The sequence below is a fragment of the Tachypleus tridentatus genome, chromosome 13 (assembly GCF_004210375.1).
Source record: "Tachypleus tridentatus isolate NWPU-2018 chromosome 13, ASM421037v1, whole genome shotgun sequence".
Taxonomy (NCBI): domain Eukaryota; kingdom Metazoa; phylum Arthropoda; class Merostomata; order Xiphosura; family Limulidae; genus Tachypleus; species Tachypleus tridentatus.
In genome coordinates this window covers 175,357,671-175,372,793 of record NC_134837.1, presented here as the reverse complement: position 1 = coordinate 175,372,793, position 15,123 = coordinate 175,357,671, and the positions used below count along the sequence as shown (strand labels likewise).

General features: G+C 30.9%; 1 protein-coding gene across 1 annotated transcript in view; it reads right to left on the bottom strand.

Moving 5' to 3' along the window:
- Positions 1 to 15,123, bottom strand: part of LOC143240512 (ubiquitin carboxyl-terminal hydrolase 9X-like) — a 144,622-nt gene that overhangs the window by 28,915 nt on the left and 100,584 nt on the right. The window contains 7 exon segments of the mRNA XM_076483046.1: positions 1,364 to 1,484; positions 2,488 to 2,665; positions 3,801 to 3,942; positions 5,374 to 5,547; positions 9,418 to 9,596; positions 10,163 to 10,264; positions 11,820 to 11,941. Coding sequence (XP_076339161.1) covers positions 1,364 to 1,484; positions 2,488 to 2,665; positions 3,801 to 3,942; positions 5,374 to 5,547; positions 9,418 to 9,596; positions 10,163 to 10,264; positions 11,820 to 11,941 — 1,018 coding nt within the window.

The window sequence follows — 15,123 nt, the reverse complement described above, 5'->3', positions numbered from 1 at the left end:
GAAAGAAGGGTGAAATAAAATATGTAAATAGCTGAAAAACAGGAAGAAAGTCTAACTGGCTGGGTGTGAGACAATGTCATATATAAATTACATGGGTACTTTTTGTATCTCATCTTATATACAGGACAATTTGAAAATTGGAAAAAAAGATGAGAAAAACATAACTAGCCAATATTATGTACTTTATTTTTGTTCTATATTATTATATTTTATTCTACAAACAATAGGTACGTGTAAATTTGTAGAAAAATAAGATTTGCAGCATGGTCAAATAAAGGCATAAAAATTTTTTCATAAAATTCAGAATATAAGAGTTGTAAAATAAATAAGACAGGGGTTGTATCTGAGAAGCCAAAAGTTTAAAAGCTAAAAATATGACTTACCAAACGTTTTTGATCTTATACATTTTGTACAGACAAATGTACATAAATCTCATAATATTCAACTTGGGCAGGGGTGATAGAAAGACTCATTCAGTACTTATTAGGTTACATAATTACAAGTAATAAAGAGCAAAAAACATTCTTTAAACTTCTTTATTTCTATAACTGTCTAAGTGTCAAACTAACCACCACACATTCAGGATAGTAACAGAAACAGAAAACCACCATACATGGACACTTGTCCAAAATGAAAAGTTGTTAATGTAATGTCTTTTGTAAACTCAAAGGAGAATTCAATAAAAAAAAGAAAAAATTCTGATTCCCAGACTTATCATGGAGTGACGTACATTCTTTATACCTCTACAAGTTAGCTAGAGCATCAATAAAGTTAATCACACAATGGAAAAACTGGGTACAGGTGATCAGAACCTGAATATCACATTACCCATGGGAACAAACAACACTTTGACGAGTAATGAAAAAAATCTTACAGAATTAAAAGGCAAAACTAGATATACTATGATGTGCTTGATTGTAACTAATGGAAATAATAAGAGAAGGAAAGGGGTGATAATTTTAGCAGACCATGTTTGGTCTGCTAAAACAAGGCAACAAAAACTGCAGGTAAAATAATGTCTGTTTGAAACATGTATCAACAGAAAATATAATAAAGGATAATACATATTTATAATTAAACAAAAAGACACTTTTAGAGGCCTCAGTGAATATCTTACTGTTCTGAATACACTTTCAAATACTTCCTTTATTGAAATTTCTCTCATTGTGGTATATGATATATATACATTTATGCATATAAATGTATATGCAATTACATGTCTTTTATCCTACAGTACTAAAAGCACTGATAAAATTTTAGTACTTCTTCGTGTGTCTGTATATACATCATTATAAATTATTTTCTACTGTTATCTTAAAAATCACCATTTACAACAATAAAATAAGTAAAACAAAACTCGTACCTGTGTAGAATATAAGAGTAGTAATGCCCTCCACTAGCTTGCCCACTGTGCACAACTATTCCATTTAATGTATATTTTGTAAAATTATTCTCTCCTTCAGTCATGTCTTCAATAATTTCTCCTGAAATCAAACACCTTCATATATTCCCCAAGAAATGACATATGCAGTGATCATAAAGAAAGTTCTACACCTCAGTGAGTTGTATCTCACAAACAGGATGGCATAAAGAAGATGAAATTGAGTAAGAGCATAATAGGGATTCACATTCCACATGTTGCCATCAGCTGCACCACTGTGACTTTCATACTCCTCCACCTTTTGGAATGTCTTGCATTTGTCTGATAATGGACATTACAACCACCTGGAAAATGTCATCCTTCAGGTCTGAAATTTATAGGGTTTCCCATGATACAACTTCAGGTTCTGTCATAACTAAAAACAAGCTGTTGTCTGATCCAGTGAATGGGATGGACATTTGCAAGGAAAGTGATGTGAAATAATTTTGTCCTGAAAGTGCTCCCACAAGACACATTTTACTTAGTTACCAATAAGTGAAGGGGTACCATCCTGAAGGAAAACCACAGTGTCTATCATATTTTGTAGAAACACTGGAACAAAACCCCCTTGTGGATTTTATACACACTATGAAATTTACAAGATACGTCTCGATGTATTCTTTGGTGTAGCAATACCTCATTATACACTTGTCTGTTTCACATTGGTTGAATGGCATTGTGACCAGACACATTTATTTCCATGAGAAACATATAAAAGAAGTCACAGCAACTTCCTTAAAGGAAATACATGAAACTGTGACATCTGCATGACAAACTTAACAAACATGTCTATGTTCACCTTCGTGTGCCATACCACTTATGAGATATGATGCACTGAATTGTAAAGCTTTTATTATAATCAACTTATATTATATTTTCTGTTTGGTATATTTTTCTCTGAATTTCCTTTAGTAACATCATTAGGTCAAGAAAATTAAATGGCTTAAGAATCAGAATGACAAGTTGTAAAGGAATAAGATATTAACTTCAACTTTTATAATCTACCTATAATATTAAACATGAAAAAAACATCAAAAAACAACATCAGTGCAAAGTACAAAATTTACCTTCCATTTTTTCAAGCCCTCTTACTGTATATGGCTCCATGTCCAGTTCCCGAGGAAATTCAAAGTAATCATTGAATTTGATGGCACATTCTCGTTCCCAGTCATAGTCAAACCTTTTAAGTTGAATAGTAAGGACAAGAGGCAATCTCTTGATACATAGCCTTTTAACTGTATCTACCTGTTATAAAAATATTATCGTAGAAGGTAAGTGTAATTTCAAAACAGTATACACAGAGATGTTACACTGGTTTAACAGTTATACATGCAACTTATTAATTAAATGAGACACAGATGTGTTATTTTTGTTTATACAACCATACTGACACTTTATAAAAATCATAACCTGCTTTCATTTCTCAAATGAAGTCCAACTTATAACAATACACCATTTAAATAACAGAAGGAATAAGATAATCACAAACCACAGAGATCATAATACTTAACTGTCCTTTTGCAATCACTCACTGGAATTTTGAAAACGTTAAATATACCTCCCAGAAAATAATATTGTAACATTTCAAATAACTTTATTTTCATAGTTCCATGAACATTATATTATATCTTCATGTGAGTTTAAGCATGTAAAATTTAAAAATTACATCCACTAAAGGTTTTAATGCAAATATGGACAACACATAACTCCAGAGACAGCTTTGAGATCAACAAAACACTCAAAAATGCTTTATTATTTATTTAGTTCTTGAACATGTTTTCCATATTAATTTTATTATTTAAATTTCACAATTTTAAGGTTGTTTCTGTATTTATAGTAAAGTTATTAATGCTATCTTTCATATTCCATAATTTCGAACTATTGACCAAAGGGAAAGCAACCAGTCAACAACACATAAACTCCAATATTAAGGAATTAATAGTCACCTTCGTGATGCACACAGTTTAAAATGCAAATAATATTTTGTGGTGAAACACATTTAAACTTGATTCAGTAGCTCCAAAATCCATAGTTCTACTTTAGGGCTAGCCCATGTTGCCTTCATTTTAAAGAATTCTGTATGTAAATAACAATATAGAATTTTTTCTAATAAAGTTGATAAAATGTACTCGTAAGATGGTTGGCATGGATATTAAAACTTTAAAATAAAGTACTGAACAAAGTTTTGACTTTCTTAAGTCATTTTCAAGTATTTAAGTTTTAATACCCATACTAAATGTATTATAAATACATTTTTACTTCAAGTGGGTTTCTCATCACCATGAAAGATAACATTTAATTTTAAATTTTAATATTCTATAACTCTCTTTTGGCTGTAAAAATGTAACATTAAAAGTTTAAATCAAACACTCATCCTCACCTTTTTATTACATTTTTCACAATGATAAGCATTAGCTCCTTCTAAAAGATCTCCTTTTACATACTGTTCGAGAGAATCTTGCAAATTGCTGTGGTTTCGGATGTCAATATTTAATGTAGTAAAAGACTCTTCTCTTGAATATCTAAGAGCAAAATTATTTTTTTTACTTTTACTGGAATGTTCTACATTGTGTATATAAAACTTCATTAATTTAATGTTTTTCAAAAAAGAGAACTAAATTACAAAGAAGCATTGCAGCACTTAATTACCATTATTTCTATTACTTAAAACATGTTTTATTCACTTAACTTTACATTAGAGGTATCTATTATGATGTTTAAGTTTCTATGGGCTAGTAGAGGTAGAGAAAATTTAAAGAAACAAGTACTTAAAACACTGATGAACTACCATTGTGAATTTTGTTTTTTGTAAACTATGTAATCTACCAAAATACAAACGTTTTGCATTTCTCTACAATAATAAGTAGGTTGAACCTTATGTTTTCTTGATATTAGTTTGAAAACGCATACAACTTATCTGTGAGCAGATAGATGAGGAAACTGTAATTAAACAATATCTGAATTTGAACTTTTTAAATAAAATAAGCAATTTCTGATAATTGTCACATTTCTATCTGATTTTTTTCAGCCTGTTTTCTTGACTGTAATTTTGCTATATAGTAGACAGGGACATGAGATGTTGATTCATTTACATACATCACTAATTAAATGACAAGGCTTTAAACTTCTTTAAATAAGTATTTTAGCATTCTTAAAAAAAGAAACTATCAAATTAGGCTTAGAAAAAACAAATTAAAGGACAATTCATATAATCAATTTTAATACTACAATTAGTAAAATACTAAAAACTAAAAATATTTAACCATAATCAGCAGAGTACTATGAGAACTTTTTGGGAATAAAAAAAATTACCTAAATTTTCTACATGGCATAATGTATATAAATGTTGGCTAGAAAACCTCAGGATTCTGGTACTTTGGAATGATTGGTTTGGATTGAATTTTGCACAAAGCTACTCAAGGGCTATTTGCACAAGCCATCCCTAATTTAGCAGTGTAAAATGAGAGGGAAGGCAGCTAGTCATCACCATCCACTGCCAACTCTTGGGCTATTCTTTAAACAGAGAATAGTGAGACTGACCATCACATTATAACAAACCAATGGCTGAAAGGGTGAGCATGTTTGGTGTGATGGGGATTTGAACCTGCGACCCTCGGATTATAAGTCGAGTACCATAACCACCTGGCCATGCCATACAACTTTGGAATGAAAGTAGCAAGTTCATCATCAGAAACGGTATGAGCATTTTATGCAATTAACCCTTTATGTATTGTGGATACAGCACTATAAACTGGTCTAGCTCTAAAGGGCATTTTTATTACCAAACTTTTCAGCTCTTAATAGTTCCTATCATCAGGAATATTAATTTCTTTTGCACTATTTTTAGTAAAGTACCATTATTACAGCATATAGATATATGTAAATATTCTTTACCATTTTAATATTTGTCACAAGTTATAACTGAACACATTAAATTGGTTAAGACCATCTACCTATGTGGACAATCTTTACAAATCTTTTGGTCAGCAAATGTACCACCTAGAATCTTTGATAAAATACTGGGCTGGCCCAAAGATTTCAGAGCTTCATCTAGACTATCCACAAGGCTATTGAAAAATTCCAAGGCATCATGCTGTTCTCTAAGATTGACAGGTTCACCCCACAACCTAATAACACAAGAAAACAAATATTACAATCTTACAAATGTGAATTTTTCTTTTATTATACTTGTTTACTATTTAATTTCATTCCCTTAATGCTAACTTTGTTTTTAGTAGATCACAACTGCATAGAACAAAAAAATACTAAAAATACTTTTACAAAATGCAGATGTCAGGTTTTAATTTTTCTATCAATACTTAACCTTTATTTCAGTTTCAAATAAATATCATTAACTTTAATTAAATTACGAGTTAGCTAAACTGAGACTCGAGTATTATTATGCTGGACACAAGCCAAAAAATCATAATTAAGAAAAACAAAAAACATCCTAATTCTGCACAAATTAGCAATTTCATTTAAATTCAAGCATTTAAAATCAAAAACATCTCTACATAAGAAATATATCAGAGCTCTAAACAAAAACTCAAAAAGAAATATACATCAGACAACTTAAGCTTCACAAGTATAATTCAGAACATTAACATCTTGAAAGATTTTAACAGAATTCATTCTGATGACTCAGAAATGACAGCATATTAATAGCAAATTTTTAATTACTGTTTACAGTTCTCATATCAGACATCAATCACATTCAAAATAAATGTAATAAAATGTGACTAGCAGAGCACAAAGCTTTGCACTTGATTGCAAACAAACTTTTTTCTGGGTTATTGAAACCTGGTTTCTGGCCTTATATGCAAGTAACTCAAACAAATACTTCACGCAGCTATTTTTACATGAAAGTAACATGAGTAATTTAGTTACACTGTACATAAAAAGTTCATTTGCTACTGCAACATTTAAAGCTTTTAAAATAAGAAATGTTACTTTTGACAAAATAATAAAAATTATAGCAACTCTCATATACAGCTCACTGTTTCAGAAAGGTAAAATAATTTCATCTTCATTGTATCAATTTATATTTTATTCATACCTCAGCACAGACTAGGACTATTTCATTAATTTAAAATATAAACAAAAATAAATGTTAAATTAATTTTTTTTTAAATTCAAGTTAATCACCCTCAGAGCTTTGTTAACTTATTTAAGTAATTATATTTTTGTATCATTCATTATTATTTTTTTAACACTGTATTATTTATGTAGTCTCTAAATAAATGATGTGGTTAAAATTGAAAATATGCTACTGTATCACTGTAGCTCAGCAACAAAGATATCAATTTTATTCAGGCTCAAAATAACATTATAATCCGTTTGATCCAAAAATTGATAACAAATGCAATGGCAGTTTAACTGAAGTGAATAAAAGAAATTACGTTAGCCAATCACTTAAGTAATGCGTAGGTAACTCTACCTACTACTTGCCTAGAGGTTTGAAAACATTCACTATACAATAAATCTGTAGTGTAACATTTTAAAATTGCTTGTAGAATGAGAGAATTATATATCAATTTTTCTCTACATTAAGATACCTTTATTTGTGAGCTTTCAGCCCCACTACCAGAGCCTTCATGGGACAACAATGAAGGCTCCAGAAACAGGGCTGAAAGATCGCAAACAATTTTTAATCGCAAATATTTTAAGATAGAAGAAACTTCCATGTGCAATTCTAAATCTAACTTAACCTAGTTACGAGTCTTAAACAATCATTCTAAAATAGATGCTTAAGGTAATAAATACATGAAGATAAAGTTAATGTCTGACCAACATGCACAACAGCAGAGTTAATACATAGAATAACAGATACACAGTTCTGTTAGTACCCATCCCAACAAACATTAAACTGAGTATAATAATAAAAAATACTGAATGTATTAGACAAATCAGTTCTAAACCTAAACATTTAATTAATGGTGCAAGTTGTATTTAAATGTTTTATTAACAGATGCTCAGTCTGTTCTCAACAAATAAGTGTAAGCAGTACAATCATTATTACAAATTAGATAGAAAAGGACTTGTACATTCAATGTTGATAAATACAAAAGCCTTTATAAAGTTAATTTCCTGTTCTAGTGAACTGAGAGAGATTGTAAACTACAAGATTTAAAATAGTGGACCAAAGAGTTCAAATATCTGAGAAAAAAAAACAACAAAAAACATTTCAATGAAGACATTTTAGTATTCAAGAACTCTTGTTTATTTATTCTTTTTTTTTTAAAAGCAATTTTGATGTATGGAAATTTAATCAACACATTTATGATCTTTTCAGGTTTTGAAGCTTGGCATGAACCACGCTTGAGCTATATTCCATAAAACTAGTGACCTACCAAAGATACAACATCAACATCATCTATTCAGTAATTAACTGTTGATGTATTATGTTTCAAAAACTAGTGAATCGATAAAACAATCTGAAAGTATAAAAAGATAACTTAAGTTTTATTAACCACATTAAACAAGACTGTTCTTGTACTAGTTCTGAAAATAAAAAAAATCTGTGCAAAATATTTTTAGTATAATTACATTCATACCAAGCATAAGGTGGCTCCAAAACTTATGTAAAATGATCACTTAGTTAACTTAGATGGTCAATAATATAAAACAAATTGGTCATGAAATAGACAAAATATACTGTGAATCAGAGTAATGAGTTTTTTCATTGATTGCTGGAGGATAAATAGAAATGTAGTGAATTGCTCCTGTAATAGGCTAAAAATGTGCTCTAAATTTGTGTAAAAATATTTATTACAAGGTAAATAATAAAATACCATGTTACTTTGAATTTAAGACATACTTTTTTCACATATTTCTGAACTGAAAACTAAGGGGCATCTTAAAATCAAGGTATTTTTCACTCTTCAAAAGTCTTGAAAACACCGTTTTCCTCAAACAAAGATTCTTGAAAAAATCTTGCATTAACAAATAGCTCAGACTGTATTTTGAAATGAACTTAGTTTAGAAAGACTAAAAAACATGTACAAAACTACAAATTTGCCAATGTCATCACCTCCAGCAGTGTAGTTGGATATCACTGTCCTTAGTCTTTTGTCTGACTTTCTCATTGTTCAGATGCTATTTTATTGTGTTTTTTATTTATATTGTTGTTTTTCCCATGGAAAAGTGTTTTATCTATGATGCTGAATTTCAAAGAGAAGTTAATTTGTGCATCAAACAGATTGAGAATTGTGCAGCCAGTAAAAAGTATACAATGAGTAAGGCAAATGTACATCATTGGCGTAGTATAAAAACCAAGTTGTTTTCTTGCAAGAAAAGTACAGTCATTTTATGGCTCAAGAAAAGGAAGACATCCTGAAATTGATGCTGCTGTTTTAATGTATTTCAGAGAGTTATGAAATAAAGGACTGTCTGTAACTAGAGAAGTCTTGATGTTAAAATGAAAAGAATGTACAGGAAATGTTGGTATTTCTTTCATGGCTAGACGTGACTGGTGCGAGAAAATTATGAAAATGTTTATCATTATGGTGTTGGTCAACAATTAGTTAAAAATTGACATCAGATTTTCAAGATGCGAAAGATAGAATGTAAGATCACATTCTTCGAAGCAATAATGAATCAAGAGATGAAGATACTTCAACTTCAGAACATAACAGTGAATCAGAAGAACCATCAGTCACATTCTGATTAAATAAAGAAAGCAGGAAGAAACATTACTGTAATAAAAATTTAAAATTTCCTCTATATTTTATATATTTCATTTCAAATATATTATTAGCATTTGTGGTTCATTAATACTCTTTTCAAACATATTTACTACTTTCTAATTACCATTCAGATTTTTTTTTTCTCCTGAAAATCCATTTTTAAAAGTAGGGTTGCATCTTAATTTCGAAGTAATATGGTATATTAAGACAAATATTTTTGAGAATGATACAATATACATCTGTTAAACTGAAAAAAAACAACGTTGGTTATTACCAGTGAAAGGTGAATAATAAGATATATTTAATGCTTACTTAAAATGCTTCCAGAAGCCTCGAGGTATGTAATACTGCAATTTGCTACAGGCCAGGTGACCAAAAATAGCTTGAACTTGCTTTAACACTCCTAAATTGTATTCTTTTCTTGAACTTTCTCGATCTGAATGCTTCTCATCATATTGTTCATTTTCACCGGTCTCGATATTACTTTGTGTCTTAAATGACAAATTCATTTTCATTACTTGAAACTGTAATTTCTTTTAACAGTTATTTTTGTAAAGGACAATTTTTTAAGAATTAATTTGAAATAATATTTGGTTGATACTATGATATATTACTATACATTGCTGATATAAAACCCTTGATAGCTATTTGACTTAACAGATAAAATCAGCTTTAAGAAACTAAGAAAGGAGAAATTTCACCTTATACAATATCTGTTTTACTAACATACACAAAAAACACAGGAACAATAAATTAAAAAATAAAATAAAACAAGTTTAATTGTATCATTATTATTATCATTATAAGTGATGTGTATGACTTCGCCAAAACTTAAAAACAATATTTCATTATTTTTGAAGTCATAACTTAAATAGAAGAGCATGTTTTATTGAACCATCACCTGTCTAATCACCAACAGAAATTGAATAAATAAAATAAACTTAAGATTTAAACAAGTGTCGTGTTAAGATGCATTTAAACATTTTATGGTCTCAGGATGACAAATCATATAAATCACCACATAAAGTCTCAGAAAAAATAAAAACCCCTTTTTTACTTCATTTTCTAATCTTTCCTCTCCAGAAAAATCTTCATTGAGGTCAGTAGCAGCTCCTTCAACAGCTAAAATTTCACTTCGTACTTCTTCCATCATATACAACTGAAAAGATGGATACAAGTATTCAGTATATATATTCTACTTCCTAAATCATCAGATGATTTTATGTACACATTTATTGTAGCTTTCAGAAGATTTTAAATATGTCCTTTATTAGCTATGTGATATTTTAATATTAACAAATGTTAATTTTGAGAACAACTTCTAAAATTCTTTCAAAATGATTACTTAGAAATTTATCTGGTTTTTTTTGTCATTATTAGTAAATAATAAGATATAAAACCTGAAAAAAAGACACCAACACCAATTATTACTTAAAACACAATCAGTACTTGGATTAGGTCATGATTCATTAAAAACTTAGGAACACAATTTAACCTATATAAAAGCCACATCACAATAATTGATTTCTCAAAATAGAAGTCATGAAAAATAAAATACATTTATCAGGATAGAGTAATCTGATTACTGTCTGCCCATTACCATTATAATGAGCTTTGAAATAATAGTCTAAGGTATAGACATAGTATTGGATCACCTAGCCTAGAGCCATGTACATAATATTTAAAATGAATAACAAAAATATTGATTTAATTTTAAACATCAACCATTTCTGAATTAAGCTATTTTCTATCACCAATGTTTCTCATGAAAAACACGTTTTAATCAACAAAAACTCTAAATTAAGAAACTAACAAATATTTTTCCAGTTTTGTTGTCTATACATTTCATTTTATACTTTAAGTACACAGAATGGCAACAATGTTAGGTTATACTTTTGTTGTTAAGCAAAATAACATAAAAGCTATTGTTGGACCATTATGTTACCAAAATGCACTGGCTTTTCTATATAACAGACGTTAATACAACTGAATTTTTAGCAATAATCATTTTACGAATGAGACAAACTTATTTCATGAACAATTTTAATTTCTATTAGCTTCCACAAGAATCTACTGATATTTGACACTTTCCATTGTGTTTCTCTGACTCTCTGTTAGTCAAGCATGATTGTAAAAATCTATTTACTTATTTGAGTTAACTATAAAGTGAAGGTTAGGGTATACTATGGGTAGGGGTGGTAGTACTTACCCCACTATTTTTGACAGGTTATACTCTAGTAACTAAATAGTAAAGAATATTTGCATTTTAACAAAGAGGAGATAAACTAGAAAGACATCCACACAGAGGAACTGTTATAACTATGTATCTAAATAAGAGCACCTAGTAACTTCAGTAGATATCAAATCTTGTTTTATTTTTGTGTGATAACCTAACTTTTTTTAAATTTATTTTCACTAAGGTTAATAATAAACTTTCTGATAAATAAAAAAAGCTTAAAACTCAACAATGAAAAAGTATTTTTAATGTTTTTCCACAAAAATGTCTTCACAAACTTGAAAATTTCACAACATAACAAATAATGAAAGAACTAAATTGAATTATAAGGTTTCTTTCACAGTGACACTAGATACTGTTTGGTATGTTTCAGTTAGTTTCATGCTATGTGGTTTAGTATTTTCACTTTAATAAGGAAAACAGAGGATATCAATCATACAAATCCTCCCCAAAAGTCTGGAAAGTAATATAAGTTTACCTGTTGTAATACGGAGTTCATGTAACAAGTAGCACCAGCATTCTTTAACCCAACAAATCCCCTTGGAGGACGAGGACCTACTGGTGGGAGGTACTCCCATTCTGTTAATGGCTGTTCATTTTCTAGAAATTCAACAAAAATATGATATTAATAACAATAATTATTTTATTTCACAGTATGATACATAAACATAATGATACATTTTTGTACATGTACTATTCATTAGACAGATAACAGAAAAATAATGAATAATTCATCCATTAAAAAAGTTTTTAATGGCACCCCCTTAACATTATGAACCAGTTTTACTTTCATGTACTGATAACAATGTAGAAGATGAGTCTAGTCTTGCTGACAAAAAATGACTAATTATTTTGCAAAATATACAATAACATCCATGAAAATTGATTAAAAAGATTTCTAAATTTTATTCTTACACAAAAAAGTATTTTAAAATCAACTATCCACTAATCCAACTAAAGAACTAGCTATGTGCTAATCAGACACTGTTTTCTCTGCATGCTATTAAAATATAGCACTAAAAGGTACAGTTTAAGATACAGACAAACACAGCTTATGTTTTAATACTAAAGCTGAAAATGTTCATTCATATGGCTAATCTGTTTCAATTTGAGCATGTTAATTCCCTGGAGAAATTTCACTTTTCCAAAGTGCACAGGTTAACATAATAATGTTCAGGGACAAAAAGAGACTTTTTGGTCATTCTCTGTTGTCCAGTCCTCTAAGCCAAACTGAAACTATAAAACAAATAAATAAATAATTTATAGCCAGTCTTTATCATTCACATATTTATAAAGCTTTCATTTAAACTCACTCAAATTTACTGCCTCTACAACACCTGAAGGCAACATATTACACGACAACTGTCCTATTTGAAAAACAAGATTATCTTAGCTTAATATGGCTTCTACCTTCCCTAAATCTATATTTGTGTTCCTTAGTTCTATAATTCTTAAATAGGTTGGTTGGTTGGTTGATTTAGTGTTTTATGGCACAAAGGAAATGAAAGTAAAACTAAACATAAATAGCATAAAACCAATCTTGAAATCTAGTCTACAATGTTAAAGTAAAACTACAGTAAGAGAAGTTGTAAAGGACTTTCTGTAGCATAATGGTAATTATCATAACCTGCCAGGAAGACTAACAGGTAAGTACAAGAACCACCATCAGTCATCTGAAGTTGGCCTTTCCAGACCTGGTTCTGAGTTATGTGTCATTATAGCCATTTTCAAAAAAGTAATGTAATAAAAGTTTTAAAAGGCATGTGTGTAGCAAAACTTGAATAATAACTCGGCAGGATGACTAACGGGTAGTTCAAACAGCAGCGTTAGTCACCTGAAGTTGGCCTTTCCAGTCCTGGTGTTGAGTTATTTAATGTTATGGACATTTTCTAATTTCAAATCAAACAAGATGGACTTTGATTCTTAAAAGGGAACCACTTTTAAAAAAGGTTTAATGTATAAATTAAAAAACTTAAATTACATTAAAAAGATGAATGGCCTTTAAAAAACTAAAAATTTTATCAAGGTGTACAGTGTCACCATCACCAATAACACTGCATAATGTTATGGACAAACCTTGGGATAGAACATCTTTAAAATGGTGCCGTCGTTGAGTGTAGTAATGACAGCAAGAAAGTAAAATGTGGCTTATTGGATCTGAGTGTTATACAGACTACACACTGGTGCATCAGTTCCAGATAAAAGAAAACAATGAGTTAAAAAACTGTGACCAATGCGTAGTCTAGTTAGAACAACTTTCCCCTTCCGATCCTTATGGAAGCAAGATGACCAAAGTCCAACATAGGGTTTTATTTGGAATAGCTTGTTTTTGCATTGCTCACTCCAAGTCAACTGCCAGCTGGCACGAAGCCGAGCCTTGAATACAAGAACATAGTCCATGTATGGAATAGGCACAGCGGTGATAGTGCCAGAGCAGATAGATTTAGCTGCTGTGTCTGTGAGCTTGTTCCCGTGAATACCAACGTGGCCCGGTATCCAGAAAAACTGGATAAAAGTAGATGTTAAAGAGAAATGGGCCGGTCAGTTTTGAATATTGGCAAGAAATTGGTGTGAAACAACGTGAAGTTATTCCAGGGCCAGTAGAGAACTAAGCGAGTCAGTATAAAGAGTGCAGTTGGAGTACTGCTTAGCCTCTATGTGATCCAGGGCAAGAGAAATGTTGTACAGTTCAGCAGTGAACACAGAAGCTGTAGAGGGGATTCTGCGCACAACCACCAAACTGCAACAAACCATGGCAAAGCCCACAGAGTCACATGATTTAGAACCATCCGTACAATTAGGAATGGAAAAATTGTTCAAAAGATGTTCAGTAAATAAAAGACAGTACTTCCAATCGGGAGTATCTTCTTTACTCAGATAACTTAAAGAAAGGTCACATTTGGGGACTGTAATTAACCATGGTGGGATGGGCTGACTAGTGGATACAGCAATGTTATCCAAGGACAGACTCGATTTGTCCAACTGTGCCTGGATACGTAAGCCAAAAGGAGCAATGGCAGATTGTCTGTCCTGAAAAAGTTTGGCCCACCAAAGAAGGAAAACACAACCCCAGGTGGGATGCTTTGATAAGGAACAAAGTTTTGAAGCATGTAGTAAAGACAGTTGCAAACGGCAAAGGTGCAAAGAAGGTTTATGAGACTATGTATAAGCTCTGAACTGGGGAGGTGCGGAAAGCCCCAGTGCAGAGCCAAAGTTCTTGATGATGAATGGGGTCCAGCATCTTTAAGGCCAAGGGTCTGGCAGAGCCATAGACCAGTGATCCATAGTCAAGTTTTGATCAAATAAGAGCACAATATATCTTCAGCATAGAACATCGATCTGCTTCCCAAGTGGTGGTAGAGAGGATAGGAAGGATATTCAGTGCTCTTGTATATTTTACCCATAGCTGCTTGATGTGTGGCATAAAGGTCAGCTTATGGTCAAAGATAAGCCCCAAGAACTTAGTCTCAGAGACCACAGGCAGCACAATTTCACCGATACAGAGTTCAGGATCAGGGTGAATAGCCCGTTGGCAGCAAAAGTGCATGCAAACAGTTTTAGAGAGAGAGAAGTTAAAGATATATTAAGCAGCAACTACAGACTGCCCTCAATCATATACTGAAGTGGACCACAGCAAATGGCTTTAACTTCTCTCTCTCTAAAACTGTTTGCTGTGGTCCACCTCAGTAAATGATTGAGAGCAGTCTGTAGTTGCTGCTTAATATATCTCATGTTCGACAACTGGCATGAGATGTGAAAGTCGTTGACAAAGAGCCCATTTG